This window comes from Pleurodeles waltl, chromosome 11 (assembly GCF_031143425.1).
Source record: "Pleurodeles waltl isolate 20211129_DDA chromosome 11, aPleWal1.hap1.20221129, whole genome shotgun sequence".
NCBI classification, from domain to species: domain Eukaryota; kingdom Metazoa; phylum Chordata; class Amphibia; order Caudata; family Salamandridae; genus Pleurodeles; species Pleurodeles waltl.
Window position 1 is genome coordinate 14,892,985 of NC_090450.1, and position 21,680 is coordinate 14,914,664.

The 21,680-nt window shown below is 46.2% G+C and overlaps 1 protein-coding gene across 1 annotated transcript in view; it reads left to right on the forward strand.

Moving 5' to 3' along the window:
* MASP1 (MBL associated serine protease 1) overlaps positions 1-21,680 on the forward strand; it is a 250,759-nt gene that overhangs the window by 216,292 nt on the left and 12,787 nt on the right. The window contains exons 12-14 of the mRNA XM_069212804.1: positions 8,718-8,831; positions 13,783-13,968; positions 16,840-16,907. Of these exons, the coding sequence (XP_069068905.1) occupies positions 8,718-8,831; positions 13,783-13,968; positions 16,840-16,907 (368 nt within the window). The remainder of the gene's footprint in view (positions 1-8,717; positions 8,832-13,782; positions 13,969-16,839; positions 16,908-21,680) is intronic.

The window sequence follows — 21,680 nt, forward strand, 5'->3', positions numbered from 1 at the left end:
GCGGGGACACCATTACACGCGTGCACTACATATAGGTCACTACCTATATGTAGCTTCACAATGGTAACTCCGAATATGTCCATGTAACATGTCTATGATCATGGAATTGCCCCCTCTATGCCATCCTGGCATAGTTGGCACAATCCCATGATCCCAGTGGTCTGTAGCACAGACCCTGGTACTGCCAAACTGCCCTTCCTGGGGTTTCACTGCAGCTGCTGCTGCTGCCAACCCCTCAGACAGGCATCTGCCCTCCTGGGGTCCAGCCAGGCCTGGCCCAGGATGGCAGAACAAAGAACTTCCTCTGAGAGAGGGTGTGACACCCTCTCCCTTTGGAAAATGGTGTGAAGGCAGGGGAGGAGTAGCCTCCCCCAGCCTCTGGAAATGCTTTCTTGGGCACAGATGTGCCCAATTCTGCATAAGCCAGTCTACACCGGTTCAGGGACCCCTTAGCCCCTGCTCTGGCGCGAAACTGGACAAAGGAAAGGGGAGTGACCACTCCCCTGACCTGCACCTCCCCTGGGAGGTGTCCAGAGCTCCTCCAGTGTGCTCCAGACCTCTGCCATCTTGGAAACAGAGGTGCTGCTGGCACACTGGACTGCTCTGAGTGGCCAGTGCCACCAGGTGACGTCAGAGACTCCTGCTGATAGGCTCCTTCAGGTGTTAGTAGCCTATCCTCTCTCCTAGGTAGCCAAACCCTCTTTTCTGGCTATTTATGGTCTCTGTCTCTGGGGAAACTTTAGATAACGAATGCAAGAGCTCATCCGAGTTCCTCTGCATCTCTCTCTTCACCTTCTGCCAAGGAATCGACTGCTGACCGCGCTGGAAGCCTGCAAACCTGCAACATAGTAGCAAAGACTACTACTGCAACTCTGTAACGCTGATCCTGCCACCTTCTCAACTGTTTTCCTGCTTGTCCATGCTGTGGGGGTAGCCTGCCTCCTCTCTGCACCAGAAGCTCCGAAGAAATCTCCCGTGGGTCGACGGAATCTTCCCCCTGCAACCGCAGGCACCAAAAAGCTGCATTACCGGTCCCTTGGGTCTCCTCTCAGCACGACGAGCGAGGTCCCTCGAATCCAGCGACTCTGTCCAAGTGACCCCCACAGTCCAGTGACTCTTCAGTCCAAGTTTGGTGGAGGTAAGTCCTTGCCTCACCTCGCTGGGCTGCATTGCTGGGAACCGCGACTTTGCAGCTACTCCGGCCCCTGTGCACTTCCGGCGGAAATCCTTTGTGCACAGCCAAGCCTGGGTCCACGGCACTCTAACCTGCATTGCACGACTTTCTAAGTTGGTCTCCGGCGACGTGGGACTCCTTTGTGCAACTTCGGCAAGCACCATTTCACACACCCTTGTAGTGCCTGTTTCTGGCACTTCTCCGGGTGCTACCGGCTTCAGAGAGGGCTCCTTGTCTTGCTCGACGTCCCCTCTCTCTGATGGTTCAATTTGCGACCTCCTGGTCTCTTCTGGCCCTCAGCAGCGTCCAAAAACGGTATCTGCACGATTTGCAGCTAGCAAGGCTTGTTGGCGTTCTTTCGGCGGGAAAATACTTTTGCACGACTCTCCACGGCGAGAGGGATCGGTCCACCAAAGCGGAAGTCTCTAGCCCTTTTTGTTCCTGCAGAAACCTCAGCTTCTTCTGTCCAGTAGAAGCTTCTTTGCACCCGCAGCTGGCATTTCCTGGGCATCTGCCCATCTCCGACTTGCTTGTGACATTTGGACTTGGTCCCCTTGTTCCACAGGTACCCTAGATTGGAAATCCACAGTTGTTGCATTGCTGGTTTGTGTCTTTCCTGCATTATTCCTCTAACACGACTACTTTGTCCTTAGGGGAACTTTAGTGCACTTTGCACTCACTTTTCAGGGTCTTGGGGAGGGTTATTTTTCTAACTCTCACTATTTTCTAATAGTCCCAGCGACCCTCTACAAGGTCACATAGGTTTGGGGTCCATTCGTGGTTCGCATTCCACTTTTGGAGTATATGGTTTGTGTTGCCCCTATCCCTATGTTTCCCCATTGCATCCTATTGTAACTATACATTGTTTGCACTGTTTTCTAAGACTATACTGCATATTTTTGCTATTGTGTATATATATCTTGTGTATATTTCCTATCCTCTCACTGAGGGTACACTCTAAGATACTTTGGCATATTGTCATAAAAATAAAGTACCTTTATTTTTAGTATAACTGTGTATTGTGTTTTCTTATGATATTGTGCATATGACACTAAGTGGTACTGTAGTAGCTTCACACGTCTCCTAGTTCAGCCTAAGCTGCTCTGCTAAGCTACCATTATCTATCAGCCTAAGCTGCTAGACACCCTATACACTAATAAGGGATAACTGGGCCTGGTGCAAGGTGCAAGTACCCCTTGGTACTCACTACAAGCCAGTCCAGCCTCCTACAGGCGACAATTTGCTTATTGCTAAAGCCGGGTAAGGATTCCACGTCTTGTTTCTCCTATAGGCCCATCTCTTTGCTGAACATAGACTATAAACTTTACTCAGGACTTTTAGCCAAGAGACTGGGGAGAGTTGTTGGCAATCTAATCGATTCGGACCAAAAGGGCTTTATGAAGGGGAGGCAGCTTCACGAGATAACTCACGAGTTATTTGCTGCAATTGATTTGGCGGTTCACGAGAAGGCGCCTCTGGTGATCTTGTCTTTTGATGCGGCCAAGGCCTTTGACCGTGTTAATTGGTTGTTTCTAAAGGCGGTTCTGGAAAAAGCGGGCTTGGGAATCCCTTTTATCAGGGCGATAGGAGAACTGTATAGATGTCCTCTAGCGAGAATTTTGGTCAATGGCCATTTAACACAAGAATTTAGGATTTGGCGAGGTACGAGACAGGGATGCCCCCTATCTCCTTTGCTTTTTAATTTATACATTGAACCCTTGGCAACTTTACTCCGGTCTTCTAAAGAGATTATCCCATTTCGAACTGGGGGATGGGAAAAAAAACTAGCTTTATACGCAGATGATTTGATGATATATACGAGTGATGTTAGCTCTACTCTACCTAAGGTCATTGCTTTGATGGTACAATTTGGAAGACTTTCTGCGTACAGCATAAACGCAGAAAAGACAGAAATAATGTGTTGGAATTTGATGTATGCTTCCCCTTTAGTTAAACAAGAGATCAGATATTTGGGTATTCGGTTAACAGCTGCTCTTAACGAGGTAGCTAAATTGAACTTCGATATAGTATATAGGGAAACCAAAAAACTGTTAAAAGCGTGGGCTGCTCTTCCTCTTACGATAATTGGGAGATCTAATATCTTGAAGATGTGTATCCTTCCAAAATTTACTTTTTTGTTCAATACTATCCCATTAGAGTTTGAGAAGAGTTGGTTTAAAAAACTACAAGGGGAGCTATCCTCATTTGTATGGGCTTCCAAGGGAGTTAGGATTGCTTGGAAGAAGTTGAGTAGAAAAAGGGAATGGGGAGGTATTGCGTCTCCAGACCTTTTTAAGTACTATTTGGCTTTTCACTTAAAAAATATTAGAGTTTTATTGAATAAAAGGACTGAGCACGATTCAGTCTGGGGAGCATTAACGGCTCACCTTGAAGATGGAGCAGATCACTTTTTATATGAATTTGGACACCCCAGTTACTTCAAGAAAGTTCGCTTGAAACTCCCCAGACATGCATGTAATGTTTCGATGCATTTTCGAAGGGCGTTAGAGATACCTTATTTTTGTAGTTCAGCTCCCATTTGGGATTCGCCTGGCACTCCGGAATGCCTCATAGACAAACTATCAACTCCTTTGAGAACAAGTGGGGTGGAAAGATGGGGCCAGTTGATGGAAGGAGATGAAGTGTTAAGCTGGGGCGCATTCCAGGAAGGTACTGGTGGGACAGTTTCTAGATTTAAGTATCTTCAAATATCTAGTTGGGTAAAGTCCAGTCGAATTGGAGAAATAGGGAGGAGTATATGGGAAGGGAAGCTAAATCAGAGAGCTATCAACAAAGAGGTTGCATTGTGGTACCACGCTCTGTTAGAATCATCAGATGATAGCGCTTCCCTCCCCTTGTCGAAGTGGGGAGCAACTTTTCCAACTTTAGATGTTAAAACACTGTGGCAAAAGTCTTGTTCAATACTGTGGCTTACTACTAGTCCTGCGGGGCTGAAGAAAAATCATTTGTTCACACTCCATAGGGTTTATTGGACTCCGGCCAAATTAACAGCTATTGGGAAATCTCAGAAAAATTGTCCAAGGTGCGGGGATGATAAGGCGGATGATATCCATATGTTTTGGCAATGCACTAAGTTGTTGAATTATTGGGGGGACATAGAGAGTATTTTTAAAATAATTTTTAATGTAAACTTAGTTGTAAATCCAGCATTGGTGGTGTTTGGGGTGTGGGATCAGGATACAAATTATAAGAAATTGTCAGTTCGGCAGGAGCATTTGCTGTTCATATTGATTCTTCTAGCTAGGCGAGAAATTTGTCGTAAATGGATTGATCCTCTGCCTCCTCGGGTGTTGGATTGGCAGATAGCTGTAAATCGAATCTGTACATTGGAACAATGGGGCCCCTTGTCTAGAAAAGATAATTTTTGGTTATATTAGGAAAATGTGTATCAATAACATATTATTTTTTTTTGTCATATAAGCTCCGTATACTTTAAAAATGTTAAAGTCCAATGATTAAGATCTCCCCCTCGCTCTCTGGAGGTGCTGCTTTGGCTACGATTGAAAGTGACAACTTTTGATCAATGACTCCTGTACGAGAAAGTACAATCAGTAGATTAGAGGGGATGATCTACTGAGGTTTGGTGGCATGTTGTCGTTTGTTGTGCCAATGCCTTTTTTACTTAACCAAAGCAGGGGGGATGAATATGAGGACAAAAAAAAAAAAAAAAGATATATATACACAATAACAAAAATATGCAGTATAGTCTTAGAAAACAGTGCAAACAATGTATAGTTACAATAGGATGCAATGGGGAAACATAGGGATAGGGGCAACACAAACCATATACTCCAAAAGTGGAATGCGAACCACGAATGGACCCCAAACCTATGTGACCTTGTAGAGGGTCGCTGGGACTATTAGAAAATAGTGAGAGTTAGAAAAATAACCCTCCCCAAGACCCTGAAAAGTGAGTGCAAAGTGCACTAAAGTTCCCCTAAGGACAAAGAAGTCGTGTTAGAGGAATAATGCAGGAAAGACACAAACCAACAATGCAACAACTGTGGATTTCCAATCTAGGGTACCTGTGGAACAAGGGGACCAAGTCCAAAAGTCACAAGCAAGTCGGAGATGGGCAAATGCCCAGGAAATGCCAGCTGCGGGTGCAAAGAAGCTTCTACTGGACAGAAGAAGCTGAGGTTTCTGCAGGAACGAAAAGGGCTAGAGACTTCCCCTTTGGTGGACGGATCCCTCTCGCCGTGGAGAGTCGTGCAGAAGTATTTTCCCGCCAAAAGAACCCCAACAAACCTTGCTAGCTGCAAATTGTGCGGTTAGCGTCTTTGGACGCTGCTGTGGCTCTGGAGGGACCAGGAGGTCGCAAATTAGACCAGGAGAGAGAGGGGACGTCGAGCAAGACAAGGAGCCCTCTCAGCAGCAGGTAGCACCCGGAGAAGTGCCAGAAACAGGCACTACGAGGATGCGTGAAACAGTGCTCACCCGAAGTTGCACAAAGGAGTCCCACGTCGCCGGAGACCAACTTAGAAAGTCGTGCAATGCAGGTTAGAGTGCCGTGGATGCAGGCTTGGCTGTGCACAAAGGATTTCCGCCGGAAGTGCACAGGGGCCGGAGTAGCTGCAAAAGTCGCGGTTCCCAGCAATGCAGCCCAGCGAGGTGAGGCAAGGACTTACCTCCACCAAACTTGGACTGAAGAGTCACTGGACTGTGGGGGTCACTTGGACAGAGTCGCTGGATTCAAGGGACCTCGCTCGTCGTGCTGAGAGGAGACCCAAGGGACCGGTAATGCAGCTTTTTGGTGCCTGCGGTTGCAGGGGGAAGATTCCGTCGACCCACAGGAGATTTCTTCGGAGCTTCTGGTGCAGAGAGGAGGCAGACTACCCCCACAGCATGCACAAGCAGGAAAACAGTCGAGAAGGAGGCAGGATCAGCGTTACAGAGTTGCAGTAGTCATCTTTGCTACTATGTTGCAGGTTTGCAGGCTTCCAGCGCGGTCAGCAGTCGATTCCTTGGCAGAAGGTGAAGAGAGAGATGCAGAGGAACTCGGATGAGCTCTTGCATTCGTTATCTAAAGTTTCCCCAGAGACAGAGACCCTAAATAGCCAGAAAAGAGGGTTTGGCTACCTAGGAGAGAGGATATGCTAGCAACACCTGAAGGAGCCTATCACAAGGAGTCTCTGACGTCACCTGGTGGCACTGGCCACTCAGAGCAGTTCAGTGTGCCAGCAGCACCTCTGTTTCCAAGATGGCAGAGGTCTGGAGCACACTGGAGGAGCTCTGGACACCTCCCAGGGGAGGTGCAGGTCAGGGGAGTGGTCACTCCCCTTTCCTTTGTCCAGTTTCGCGCCAGAGCAGGGCTAAGGGGTCCCCTGAACCGGTGTAGACTGGCTTATGCAGAATTGGGCACATCTGTGCCCAACAAAGCATTTCCAGAGGCTGGGGGAGGCTATTCCTCCCCTGCCTTCACACCATTTTCCAAAGGGAGAGGGTGTAACACTCTCTCTCAGAGGAAGTTCTTTGTTCTGCCATCCTGGGCCAGGCCTGGCTGGACCCCAGGAGGGCAGATGCCTGTCTGAGGGGTTGGCAGCAGCAGCAGCTGCAGTGAAACCCCAGGAAGTGCAGTTTGGCAGTACCAGGGTCTGTGCTACAGACCACTGGGATCATGGGATTGTGCCAACTATGCCAGGATGGCATAGAGGGGGCAATTCCATGATCATAGACATGTTACATGGCCATATTCGAAGTTACCATTGTGAAGCTACATATAGGTAATGACCTACATGTAGTGCACGCGTGTAATGGTGTCCCCGCACTCACAAAGTTCAGGGAATTGGCTCTGAACAATGTGGGGGCACCTTGGCTAGTGCCAGGGTGCCCTCACACTAAGTAACTTTGCACCTAACCTTTACCACGTAAAGGTTAGACATATAGGTGACTTATAAGTTACTTAAGTGCAGTGTAAAATGGCTGTGAAATAACGTGGACGTTATTTCACTCAGGCTGCAGTGGCAGGCCTGTGTAAGAATTGTCAGAGCTCCCTATGGGTGGCAAAAGAATTGCTGCAGCCCATAGGGATCTCCTGGAACCCCAATACCCTGGGTACCTCAGTACCATATACTAGGGAATTATAAGGGTGTTCCAGTAAGCCAATGTAAATTGGTAAAAATGGTCACTAGCCTGTTAGTGACAATTTGGAAAGAAATGAGAGAGCATAACCACTGAGGTTCTGATTAGCAGAGCCTCAGTGAGACAGTTAGTCACTACACAGGTAACACATTCAGGCACACTTATGAGCACTGGGGCCCTGGGTTACCAGGGTCCCAGTGACACATACAACTAAAACAACATATATACAGTGAAAAATGGGGGTAACATGCCAGGCAAGATGGTACTTTCCTACAAGAGTGACATCTAGTAAAGACTTAAGGTACTGCAGCTTTTTAAAAGTCTTTACATACAGTTTCATCCAACTCCAGAGTGACACCTAGCAATGACTTGAGGTACTGCAGCTTTTTGTAAGACTTAGCAAGTAGTTGCTTCTGACTCCAGAAGCACATCTAGTAATTTCTTGCAGGGCTGATGCCTTGTTAAAGACTTCAAGATGTTGCTTCTGTCTCATGAGGGACATCTAGTAATGATTTGAGATACTGAGGTAAAAAAGGCAGTGCTACAGGCTTTTCCAGTGCTTACTGGTCGAGCTCCAGAGAGCAGCAGAAATTCTTAGAACATTTAATTGTGTCATGTGTTCTGGAACACCCTGAGTCAGATTAGGTTGATTGCGCTGGGAAAACCGGTGTAAATTTAAAATTAAAATTTTCACCAGTTGCATGGTCCAAATGGTAGTATAAATACTGGTTTAACTATTAGAATCAGTGTAATCCCGATGTGCTGCTTAAAAATTGCACAATCACCACAGCGCTCTACATAATCCACGCTGAAGGTTTGCACATGCACACTAACATGATGATTCCAGGTGAAACCAGACCGCAGAGACCAGGAAATGATGACGACAGGTGGGGACCCATACAACATAGAGTGCCAGCCAGGACCTATTACACATATATAATTTGAGAGTCAAAATGGTGGGGTGATCTGCTCAGAACAGAACTGAGATGGGGTAAATTCTATAGGAATCACATGGTAAGCAATGTGACTTTTTAACTTTATGGAAAATGGCTTTATTGGTGGGAGCTAATCTGCAGCTGGGGCATAAGCCTAGAGCCCTTTGGAGATCAAACAGTCTTGGCGGAAGTACAGGCAGAGAAGAATAGGTAAGGTAGCGGGTGAGTGCTTGTCGTAGAGATATGTAAGTGCACTGCAAGTTAGTGGCTTGAATCTAAGTTGGGTAACTCTGCATTTCATCCTTCAAAGGTAGATTGAAAGTTACTATGGAGATGGGTGATAGCACTTGTTATTAAGAACAGATTATTAGTTCAGTTTGTGGTTTTGATATTTGGGCAGAACCCTGAGATCTGTTGTTGAGAAGAGTGTGTAAGATATTGATGGCTCACAGAGGAGAACCACAGCTTTATTTGTGATGTATCTTCCTTGTCCCCCTTGTTTTCAGGCTCCCACTGGATTCTGACAGCAGCTCACTGCCTTCACCATCCCCTGGACATAGACAACCCAGTGGTGCATGACTCTGACATCAGAACTGCTTCTTCATTCACCATCATCCTGGGTGAGCTGGTGTCCAGAAACGCAAACACATGGGACCAGGACATCTCTAAAGCACGACTGTGAGATGGATTCACGTCTGCCTGGACTACTCAAGCCTTAAGAACATGGTCACAACAACGACCACGTCTTTACCACGCATGCCTTTACCACGCATGCCTTTACAACAAATGGTGTTGTAAAAGTATGTTTGGTAAAGGACCATGCATGGTAAATTGTCCCCCGCCCTGCCCCCTTAAACCTGATACCATACTCTGCAATCAACGCCGCCCTAGCCCTTAAAACTGCCCCTTCAAGCCTCTGCCCGAGCCCTAAACCCCCTGCCCTGAGCCTTCAAAGTAACCCTTCCCATCAAACTACCCCAACCCCCCGCCCTGAACCCTAAATCCTACTCTGCCATGTCCTAAAAACTACCCCAACACACCCCCGCCCTGAACTATAAAACCTAACCAACCCTGTCCTAAAAACTACCCCAAAACCCCACCCTCAACCCTAAAACCTACCCCACCCACCCCTAAAAACTACCTCAACCCCCCGCTCCTAACCCTAAAACCTAACCCGCCCTGTCCTAAAATCTTCCCCAATCCCTTCAATTAATCCCACCCTGCTGTTAAAACTACTGCTTACCCCCCACCCTGAACCCTAAAACCTCCCCACCCTGTCCTAAAAACTACCCTGACCCCTCGCTCTGATCTGAAGCCTAAAATCTACACCGCCCTGTCCTAAAAACTACCCTGACCTCTCACACCCGCCCTAAACCCTAAAATCTACCCCACCCTGTCCTAAAAACTACTCCTACCCCCCCGAACCCTAAAACCTTCCCTACCCTGTCCTAAAAAGTATCCATACCCCTGCCCGTGCGCTGAACCCTAAAATATATCCCACCCTGGCCTAAAAACTACCCCAACCCCCCCACCCTGAACCATAAAAACATCCCCACCATGTCTTAAAAACTACCCTGATCCCCCGCCCTTGCCCTGAACCCTAAAACATACACCACCCTGTCCTAAAAACTACCCTGACCCTCCCACCCCGCCCTGAACCCTAAAACCTACCCCACCCTTTCCTAAAAACTACCCCGGCCCACCCACCCACACTCTGAATTATAAAACCTGTCCTAAAAACTACCCCGACCCCCCGAACCCTAAAACCTACCCCACCCTGTCCTAAAAACCACCACGACCCCCTCGTCCCTGCCCTGAATCCTGGTTCAGGTCTGAGGCGTTACAGCCGCGTAGTAAAGGTGGTTTCCCCTAAAGCACTCATATAGAGAACGATGGCAATCCGAAATGTAGCTTTAGACGTTTGTTAAGAGGGTTAACATGCATTTTGCACGCTATTACATGTTTACAAAAAATATGTGGTACTGCACCGGAAGAATGCTCAGAAAGTGGTCTTATGTCCATCCATCAAACATCTGCGTACTGTTCACCACTGAAATTAAGATTTGTTGCTGCGTCACCATCTCCAGTTGCAGAATCCAAAGGTCTGATTTAGAGTTTGGCTGACAGGGTACTCCATCGCAAGCGCCCTTCCAGGCGAACCATCACCGGAGATGGACGGACCCCGCATATTCTGCCATCGACACTTCCTCTGACGGACAGGTCGAGCAGGAAGTGGTAATTCCTCAATACCAATCAGTATGTTACCACAATCTTTAATTAGGACATTACCTCAAATTCAGATTGAAAGACCAGTGTCACAGAACAGGGGCACCATGTGCAGTCGCAATGCAAGCTTCACTAACACAAAGGACAGTTCAGGACCAGTGTCACAGAACAGGGGCACCATGTGCAGTCGCAGTGCAAGCTTCACTAACACAAAGAAAAATAAAGGGCCAGTGTCACACACAGAACAGGAGCACCATGTGCAGACGTGAAAGCTTCCCTAACACAAAGGACAGTTACAGGACTGGGGTCATGCAGTACCAGTGCAAGCTTCAATAACACAAAGGACCGTTACAGGACAGGTGTCACAGAACAGGGGCACCATGTGCAGACGCAGTGCAAGCTTCAATAACACAAAGGACAGTTACAGGACAGGTGTCACAGAACAGGGGCACCATGTGCAGTCGTGGTGCAAGCTTCCTTACACGAAGGACAGTTACAGGACTCGTGTCACAGAACAGGGGCACCATGTGCAGACGCAGTGCAAGCTTCACTAACACAAAGGACCGTTACAGGACCAGTATCACAGAACAGGGGCACCATGTGCAGCAGTGCAAGCTTCACTAACACCAAGCACAGTTACAGGACCGGTGTCACAGAACAGGGGCACCATGTGCAGTCGCAGTGCAAGCTTCCTTACACAAAGGACAGTTCAGGACCAGTGTCACAGAACAGGGGCACCATGTGCAGACGCAGTGCAAGCTTCTCTGACACAAAGGACAGTTACAGGACCCGTGTCACAGAACAGGGGCACCATGTGCAGCAGTGCAAGCTTCAATAACACAAAGGACCGTTACAGGACCGGTGTCACAGAACAGGGGCACCATGTGCAGACGCAGTGCAAGCTTCACTAACACAAAGGACAGTTACAGGACCAGTGTCACAGAACAGGGGCACCATGTGCAGACGCAGTGCAAGCTTCAATAACACAAAGGACCGTTACAGGACCGGTGTCACAGAACAGGGGCACCATGTGCAGTCTCAATGCAAGCTTCACTAACACAAGGGACCGTTACAGGACCAGTGTCACAGAACAGGGGCACCATGTGCAGACGCACTGCAAGCTTCACTAACACAAGGGACCGTTACAGGACCTGTGTCACAGAACAGGGGCACCATGTGCAGCAGTGCAAGCTTCACTAACACAAGGGACCGTTACAGGACCTGTGTCACAGAACAGGGGCACCATGTGCAGCAGTGCAAGCTTCCTTACACAAAGGACCGTTACAGGACCGGTGTCACAGAACAGGGGCACCATGTGCAGCAGCACTGCCAGCTTCACTAACACAAAGAAAAATAAAGGGCCGATGACACACACAGAACAGGAGCACCATGTGCAGAAGTGAAAGCTTCCCTAACACAAAGGGTAGTTAAAAAGACCGGTGACACAGAGAACAGGTGCACTATGTGCAGACACAGTGCAAGCTTCCCTAGCACAAAGGACAGTTACAGAACTGATGTCACATACGCATGGGCATGTGCAGATGCAGTGCAAGCTTCCCTTAGACAACGGACAGTTACAGGATCAGTGCCACACACAGAACAGGTGCGCCATGTGCAGAAGTGAACGCTTCCCTAACACAAAGGGTAGTTAAAAAGACCGGTGACACACAGAGAACAGGGGCACCATGTGCAGATGCAGTGCAAGCTTCCCTAGCACAAAGGACAGTTACAGGACCGGTGTCATACACAGAACAGGTGCGCCACATGCAGAAGTGGTGCAAGCTTCCCTAGCACAAAGGACAGTTCAGGACCCGTTTCACACACAGAACAGGTGCACCATGTGCAGTAGCAGTGCAAGCTTCATTAACACAAAGAACAGTCACAGGACCGGTGTCACACACAGAACAGGGCACCATGTGTAGCAGCAGTGCAAGCTTCACTGACACAAAGAACAGTCGCAGGACCGGTGTCATACACAGAACAGAGGCACCATGTGCAGACGCAGTGCAAGCTTCTCTGACACAAAGGACAGTTCTAGGACTGGTGGCAGCAGTGTATGGTCAGTCACATACACATACTGTACACTGTGAGCAGCAGCAGTGCAAGACTCTCTAACACAAAGGACAGTTACAGGACAGTTACAGGACTGGTGTCACCCACAGAACAGGTGCACCATGTGTAGTAGCAGTGCAAGCTTCATTAACACAAAGAACAGTCACAGGACCGGTGTCACACACAGAACATGGCACCATGTGCAGTAGCAGTGCAATCTTCATTAACACAAAGAACAGTCACAGGACCGGTGTCATACACAGAACAGAGGCACCATGTGCAGACGCAGTGCAAGCTTCTCTGACACAAAGGACAGTTCTAGGACCGGTGTCACACACAGAACAGGTGCACCATGTGTAGTAGCAGTGCAAGCTTCTCTGACACAAAGGACAGTTCCAGGACTGGTGGCAGCAGTGTGTGGTCAGTCACATACACATACTGTACACTGTGAGCAGCAGCAGTGCAAGACTCTCTAACACAAAGGACAGTTACAGGACAGTTACAGGACTGGTGTCACCCACAGAACAGGGGCTCCATGTGCAGTAGCCGTGCAAGCTTCCCCAACACAAACGACAGTTACAGGACCTATGACAGCAGCTTCAGTTAGTGCCATTTTTCTACCTTTTCTTCTACTTCTCTGATGTACAAACACCTTTTCAGTATCTACCATAAAATAATCCTTATATGTAATCGTATTTATATAGCGCTTACTACCCCTGACGAGGCGTTGAAGCGCTTTTCGATGAGTAGCACGCTACTCCGGTACCCAAAGAATTAGTGATGGATTAGTATAATTTAATAAGGAGTACAGTTTTAGTATTATTATGAGTTAATTTGAGTTGCGGATATGAGAGTTTGTTAGTTAGATTGACTGGAGTAATGGAGGGGTGGAGGAGGAAAGAAATCCAGAAGTGTTAATTGGGAGTTTATCCTTCATTTGCTCAATCCAAAGGCTTGACAAAGGAATGTTATACTTTCATCTAAACACATGATAATATTTACATGTTTTCAGCTCATGCGTGTTTGTTTTTGCTCCATGTGTTGGTACCTCTGCGCCCATACCCACGTGTTGCATTACACATAATGCTGAATACAACTGAACACCACACACTGTGCCTCTGTTTCAACAAAGCCCACATGCTCCCCTTCTGCCGTGTCTCCTCCATTGAATCCCTCTATGTCAGTGTGTATACAGGAATGCAAAGCCAGGCCTATCGGCTTTGTCAGGCCTTGTTCTACGTTCTGTCTAGTGCAGCGCCTGTGAGTGACGGTCCCTCCCTCCCTCCCCTCCAGGGAAGCACAGGACCGTGAGGAGAGACGACACGGAGCAGGCCTTCCAGGCCAAGACGGTCCTGCTGCATCCGGCCTACAACAGTTCGACCTTTGAGTTTGACCTTGGGCTGCTGGAGCTAAGGGAGAGGCCTCGGCTGAATGACTATGTCATGCCGGTCTGCCTGCCCACCGCCCCGCTGCACACAGGTGAGAGGGAGGGAGCAGGGGTGTCTGCTCATGCTTCCAGTCATAGCTTAATTTGTAAATAAAAACATGCCGATGTTCAAACTCTCCTCTGAAACTCGCGGCTGCTGCAATTAAATGTATGAGCACTGAATACTGAGGCAGCGTAATCCTGAAGCCATCTCGGGCCTCTTTAATCTATTTACAGCCACTCTCTGCCCCTTCAGCTCACTCTTGCAGCCTACTGCTTTCTCCCTTTGTGAAGCTTTTTCGTTTTTCTCTTCCTCCGTATTTCTCATATGTGTCTTTTCCTCGCAGTAAATGCCTGATGCAGAAAAATAAGTGCCCTCCTTCAAAAATATGTCCAGGTGCCCCGCACCGGAAACCACCAGCTCAAATTAAGCACTGCTTCTAGTCCGTCTGTCCTTACTATCATGTGCTTCATTTCTTTATATCCATTCTTTCATCTCTCTCCGACCTCTGGTCTTTCTTTGCTGCTTTATTTTCTCTCTTTCATCGCTTTTATTTACTCTCACTTCTGATTTTTTTTCTTTCTTTCATCCTACTAGTCTACTTTCTCTTCCTTCTTTCTCTACTTCCTTCTTTCTATATTCACTTTTGCTCTTCCGTCTTTTTTTCTTCTCACACCCATATTCTATTTTCTTTCATTCTTTGCTTGGTCATATTTCTCTCATTCGTACAATCTGATCAAAACCCGCTCCCTTATTTTTCATTCGTTGTTTTACTGCTTCCCTCTTTTTATGTCGCGTTCTTTCTATTCTTCTATGTTTAGCGTGTCCTTTCCTTTCAATCTTCCTTATCTCTTTCTTATTTCTGTATTTTTCGTCGTTTCTTTCTTCCTTTTTCCGTCTTTCTGTTTTTGCATCACATCTTTTTTCTTTTCTTTTTTATTGTTCTTTTGTTTTCTTCTTATGATTACTTAATTTCTTTATGTTCTTTCCTGTCTTCTACTTGAATAAATTAGTTTATTTATTTCTCAGTTTATTTCACTTCTGTCCTTGTTGTTCTTTCTTTGTGTCTTCGCACAAGCCTCTATGGTGGTATGCCAGTCTCTTCTGAGATTTATAGTCATCTGTCAGTCTTTTTGAAGCGAACAGTCGAGCGATTCATCAAGAGACATACAAATAATCCAAATGCAAGAGTAGAGAAAGTGTTTCTGTATGAGGGCACAGTGGGAATGATCTGGTTTAGCTCATTTACAGCTGAAGATGTGCCCTCACTCACATCCTCCAATAAGTCGGTATCTCCTCATGTCCCCTGTCCACCTCCTGTGCTCCAAGAAGAGGCTCCTTCATCAGCAGGAAGGATTAGTGATCTGTTCAAAGGTCTATCCCTTCATTTTGGGATGGCCCCTGCCTCATAGAAGCAAGGAGTGGTCACCGGGGCACTGAAAATGATCCAGTTTGGATAACTCCAAATGTAAACACATTACTGCCCAACAACGTTTCTAACAGCTCTAGGTACAATCTTAGAAAAGCTTGTATGTAACTGTCCAGGGTCTTCGAAAAGGCACACTGATGGATGATTGGCAGATGGGCCTTCGCCCAGGTAGCCATTAGCCCCTTTGGCAGGTGACATTAGAGCTACACAAGACCATGATGAAGCAGTTGACCTGTTGCTTTTGTATGTCTCTTCTGCCTTTAGTGTGGTAGAACACAATGTGCTTTTGAGACCTTTTGTAGGGTATGGGATGGAATTTGTTTTGTCCCTTCTTGCAAGGACATTCTCCATCATTAAGGTGATCAGGTATCTCTATAAATTGCGGGATTCTCCAAGGTTCCCCCTTGTCACTGATGTTATTTAAGCACTATGTCCAATCCCTGCTGTGTGTTCTCCACTCGCTGGGATGCTGAACACACTCCTGTGTGGATGACGCACAGATTGTGGTCCACCTCAGCCAAGCTCTGGATTCTGCTTCAGCTTGCTTCCTTGTATGATTTCTGTCCAGCGATGGGTGGGTGGGCCATAACTTCTTAAGGCTTAATGCTGATGAGACCGATCTCTTCCTTTTTGGAAAAGAGAAACGCCGGATTTGGATATTGGCAGATAAGTTACTCTGTCACAACGGTGAGAGACATCCCATCCCCCTAAATCTAAGTCCCACAGTTATGGAGGGTGCACTTTTCACACCAATAAATGAAGATCAATTTTGTCATCTTTGGGTTTCTTACTGTCATTCACTCCTTCTTACTTTCCACCCTCCTTTCTCTAATTCCTTTTCTCGTTCTTTCTTCGTACTTTCTAATTAATTTCGTCACTGTATTTTCTTTCATTCTCTTTCTTTTCGCTTTCTTTATATTTCCCTTTCTAACCTTTCTTCCTTTTATTCATTCATTTCATCTCTTTTCTCATCTTCCTGGTTTTCTTTCTTGCTCTTTCTTTCTTTCCTTAATTCTCTCTCTGTTTCTGCTTTTCTTCTTTCATCGTCATTTCTTGTTCCTTTTGTAATTTCTCCTTGCTTTCTATGTTTCCTTTTCTTTTTTCTTTTTCTTATTTCTTCATTCTTCCTCTTTTTATTTCTTTTTTTGTCTGCTAGCTATCACTCTGTCCTCATTCTGTCCATCTTTTTCTCTTTCTTTACTTCTATTTTTCTTTATTCTCTCATCCTGACCCCCTTTGACTTTCCTTTCTTCTTCCTTTCTTTTTTCTCTCCTTCCTGCTTTAATTTTATGAATCAATTTTTCCTTTTAATTTTTGATTTGTGTTTATGTTTAATTAGTTTCTCATTCCTTTTATATTTCATGCTTTGTTATCTTTCTTGGTCCACTGGTTAGTAAATTTTACTTCATTTGATTAGGTGGTGTGTCTGTCTGTCTGTCCACCTGTATCTGTTTCACTGATGACATCCCTGCCCTCTTATTTGCATTCCTTCAGGTGACCATGTGGTTGTTAGTGGATGGGGTAAACAGTTCCTGTCGAAGATTCCAGATGCATTACTGGAGGTGGTTTGACGTTTCTTATTTTTTTTTTAAACTTCCCGCCTTAACATGTTCCTTAATATTCTAATATTATATGCAGGGATACCTTCAATGGCCGGAAACAGGTCTTGTTGTTATAAAAAACAGGGAGTCGGATAAGAAAAGGCAGGTCATAAAGTCTGCTCATTGCTTGCCAACCCTAAACTTGCTGTACCTAGGGTGGGTTCCCACCTTCAAGGATGGGAGCTCTGACCCTCAGTAAAAGAACACATGAGCAGCACTTGGCCTTTGGGATGTGTAAATTGCCTTGTAAATAAAGTTGGAAGGGGAAGTGTGCTTAGCCTCCCTGGCTCTTGACATAAGGCCTGGCTAGTGGTATTCCATCAGAATATTGGCTACAAAATATTGTGGGGCCAAAAGTCGAGGCCTAACTACCGAGCACCAAGCTATTGTGCAGGTGAGTGCATACAGGTAAGCACAGATTTACAATTCTTAACTTCACATGCATGTACCTTGAGATAACATACGCCCTCACGTATGTATGCGTGGAGTTAAGAACAAGGAATCTGTGCTCTCCTACATGCACTCATCAGCACAGTATTTTGGTCCTCGATATGTAGTCCATGATATTTTTGGTCCCAGAGTATTTTTGTCCTCATTAATCGTACACACAGCCCTGGCCAGTCCCTGACCCTCCCCAGGGGAGCTCATCGTGGAGTGGGAGACGAGGGGCCAGTGGTTGACTTGGGATCTGACACACAGGGGCATATTTATTCTTGTTTTGGGCCGAATTTGCATCTTTTTTTTAACGCAAATTCAGTGCAAAACTATCTCCATATTTATACTTTGCGCTAGACCCGTCTCGCGCCAAAGTTATGGAGTTAAATTCCTTTTTTGGACGTGGAAACCTACTTTGCGTCAATGAGATGCGAAGTCAGCGTTCTCGTGCAAAAAATGACTCTATGGCATTAGTGCCATATTCATCCCCCCGTGCTAAAATCACGCACGGCGGGAGGAGGGGTCAAATATTGGTGCGAAGTTTGCTTTGCACAATTATTTAACGCCTGGGTCAGGGCAGGCGTTAGGGGACCTGTGGGTCTATTTCCATAGGTGGAACACCATGGAATAAGCCCACAGATTCACGCCCCAGGGACACCCCCACCCACACCAGAGGGATAGCGGAGAATGGGGGACCTCATTCCAGGTAAGTGTAGGTAAGTACAGGTAAGTATTTGTATTTTTTTCAACGTGACATTGGGGGCCCTGAAATGCTCCCCCCCCCGCCCCAACATGGCACTGGGTGCAATGGCCATGCCCAGGGGACCCTGGTCCCCTGTGCTGGCCATTGGGTTGGTGGGCATGACTCCTGTCTTTTCTAAGACAGGACTCATGTGGTATGGGTGGTTTTGCATCAGAAAATGACGCTAGGCTGTCATTTATTTTTAGTCTAACCTGCCTAACGTCATTTTTTGGTGCAATCCCCCCTCCCCCATACCGCCACCCCCATCCGGCTAACGTCATGTTTTTTTTTCTTCTAGCCCACCCTTTGCACCGGCTTGCACCATTGCATAAATATGGTGCCCGGCTGGTGCACAGAAATGGTGCAAGTCGGTGCTAAACTTTTTGGTGCAAAACTGTGTTAGTGCAGTTTTGCACCAAAAAGGATAAATCAGGGCAAAAATGTCTTCAGAGCTTTTTAAGCCAACAATGAGTCAGATTGCATAGTTATGAGAAATGTGGGGCATCCTTGAGGAATTGCTTGTGAATACTCTACAAAGGCTGATATTATAGTTGAATGGATAGAAGGACCACTGCAGTGACAGGGAGATCTCGGGTCTTTGCAATGTTTACGGTCTCAAACTTTATAGAGGTTGCAAACGTTAAGGATTAAAGTCATTTTGGAAAAACAATTCTGCCAAATTTTATAGGAAACATTTTCAACAACAAAAAATGTCTCAGTGGGCAAATTCTTTCCCTTCTTGCTAAATTTTACATTTGTGAACTTATGCGCATTTTGCAAAACTTTGCATCCTCGGCGACTCAGCGACTGCAAACAATGCAAATATTTCTTCCGCAGTAGTTGGTAAATCCCGAGTATTTAGCAAAGTGGGTAAACTGGCAATGCTTTTCATCTGCAGATCTGAAACACCTTTAAAGAGAGTTGCAATTTGTCCCAGTACCTGTCAGCACCTTCTGCACATTACAGTGTGAAGGTCTCCAAGCTGAAGGGGCTCTTGAAGTTAAGGGGAGAGATTCACAAAAATAACCCAAAAGGAGGGCAACTCCCCACTTTTACTATAAATGAAATCTGACACTCGAAGTTGGGCGTGCCACAGAAATATGACAACTTTGTGATCCTGGATAAAAAATAAAAATAATTTTGAATATATGAAGCCATTGTTGTCAGGGAGGAATATGCCCATTGACTTAAGAGGAATAAGTTGTTGGAAGATTTGTGGTGCTGATGAAGCACACATAAAATAACATGTTTCAGCCGAAATGAGTGCCAAGAAGAAACATTGATCACGCGTGTCTGGAAGACATTAAGGGGGTTATTACAACTTTGGAGGAGGTGTTAAACCGTCCCAAAAGTGACGGTAAAGTGACAGATATACCACCAGCTGCATTACGAGTTCCATAGGATATAATGGACTCGTAATACGGCTGGTGGTATATCCGTAACTTTACCGTCACTTTTGGGACGGATTAACACCTCCTCCAAAGTTGTAATAACCCCCTATGATTCTATAAATTTGATGAAAATGCAATAACTGTGAACGCAGTCATGCAGGAATCGATAGCAGCAGCTAGCGTTTCTGAAATAATGCAATGGAGAGTTAGAATGAGTAATATAGAATTTTGGAGAATTGTCAGGAATGCATCAATTTCCACAATGGAAAGCAAGGCACTCAGGTGACAATCCACCCATCTCCGCGCAAGGACTTCCTGAGAGGCTGTGCAGTTTCAGCATCCTTCCAGATCAGTCAAAAAGAGTGATCGGATTATAAGAGTGAGGAAAGGCGAGAGAGAGAACATGCCACATCTGCTTGGAGACCTAACAGTAGAGTCCCTCAGCATCCTCCAAGCTGATGACTTTGGAGTGGCCGATGTCCGGCGCAGGGTGGAACAACAAATGAGCACGTTGGAATGTCGGGAGCTCCATTGGACACAATGGAGTACTCTGAGCTTCTAATGGCCGGAAGAAGCCTGGAGCGCCAACATTCCAATGTTTTCATTCACAGCTGTTGCTGTGAACAAATTAATCACAGAGCCTGAGGGGATTTCAACCCTCTCGGGCTCTGTGACGCCTTTGTTTTATTTCTTAAAACATTCTGCTCTCTAGAGGAAGAATGTTCTGATAGTCTTATAGCCCCCGTAGCTGGACCATACCAGCCAATGAAGTCCTGCTCCCTTGTTAAAAACCCTTGACTTCGGCTTGGCCTTTAATGTTGGAGCGGCCATTTAATGGCCGTTATAGGTCGCTATGGCGGGCTCTAAGGCTATATTAAACAACGACAATTAACACGTGAACAACAAACATGAAAATATGAACAAGGAACAGCAGGCAATACAAACTCACGGGATACGTCAGATGAGATGGCAATAACGCACTCTGAAGGCCCCAGAAAACACCTTGAGACCCTGAAGGACATTGTAAGTAGTTTGTCAACAGGCCAATTTCAGAAATGGAACCCCTCACCCCAAAGTTCATGAAGACCGAAGACCAAACTGGAAGTTGGTGGTAAGATAACAAAGGAATACTGGATACATGAACCGGGAAAGGAACAAAACCAGAAAAATGGCGGACATAATGCAGTGACAAACTGAACAATAGAGGAAGCCATATAAGAAACAAAAAGTTGCCAGGCATCGCCTTTCTAGTTCACAGTCTTATTCTAGGGACCAGAAAACACTTTTTGGGTCTGATTTACATTTTGGCGGATGACATCACAATGATGACAGATAGCCCGTCCGCTGAATATGAATCTCAATGTATCCTATGGGATTTATATTTCAACGGACGGCATATCCGTCACCAAGTTACAGAGTAACCCGTCCGCCAACATCTAAATCAGGCCCTTCACTGGCTCTCCCAGCTCTGCCAAGTATTGCAATGATTAGACATATTTTAATGTACTTGCAGTTTGAATATAAATAGATTGTTTAAGAGAAAAGGTTTTATGACAGCCCTTGTGAGAGAATTAGTCATAGAAATCATAAGGGCCTTTTTTGTATTTTGGCTTCTGTGAATGAATGACAGCTCAGAGCCAAAAATGATTTTTTCTTTCACTTTGAGTTGGAGGTGGACTTTCAGATGCAGATCATTTGATGGAGACTGGGGGCATCATAAGGCAACACATCCAATTCCAAGGCCACATCAGGAGTACTGTGTCGAGATTTAGAAATCTCGTTTGCAGTAAAGTGGTTAAACTCTGCAGAGCATAAAAGGAGTGAGGTGGCCATTTCTGAAGCCATCTTCTTGACAGTGGCGGCCGGCAGTTTTGGGAGGGAGGGGGTTGGGGGGTAAGCACACTCACACTCATTCTTTCACACACACACATGCACGCACATCCATTAACAACACTCATCAACATTCAAAAATGCACGCACGCACCAAACATTCATTTAAAAAGATCACATACTTACCTTCAGCCTCAGAGGTCCCAGGTGGGTTGGGTCTGATGCCTTCCCACATTGTCTGACCTAAGTCAGCCAATGAGGGAAGGCAGCAGTCCCAACTTCGTCACAGAGTGGGATGGGGTCAGTGAGACTGCTGACCACACCCCACTCTGTGAC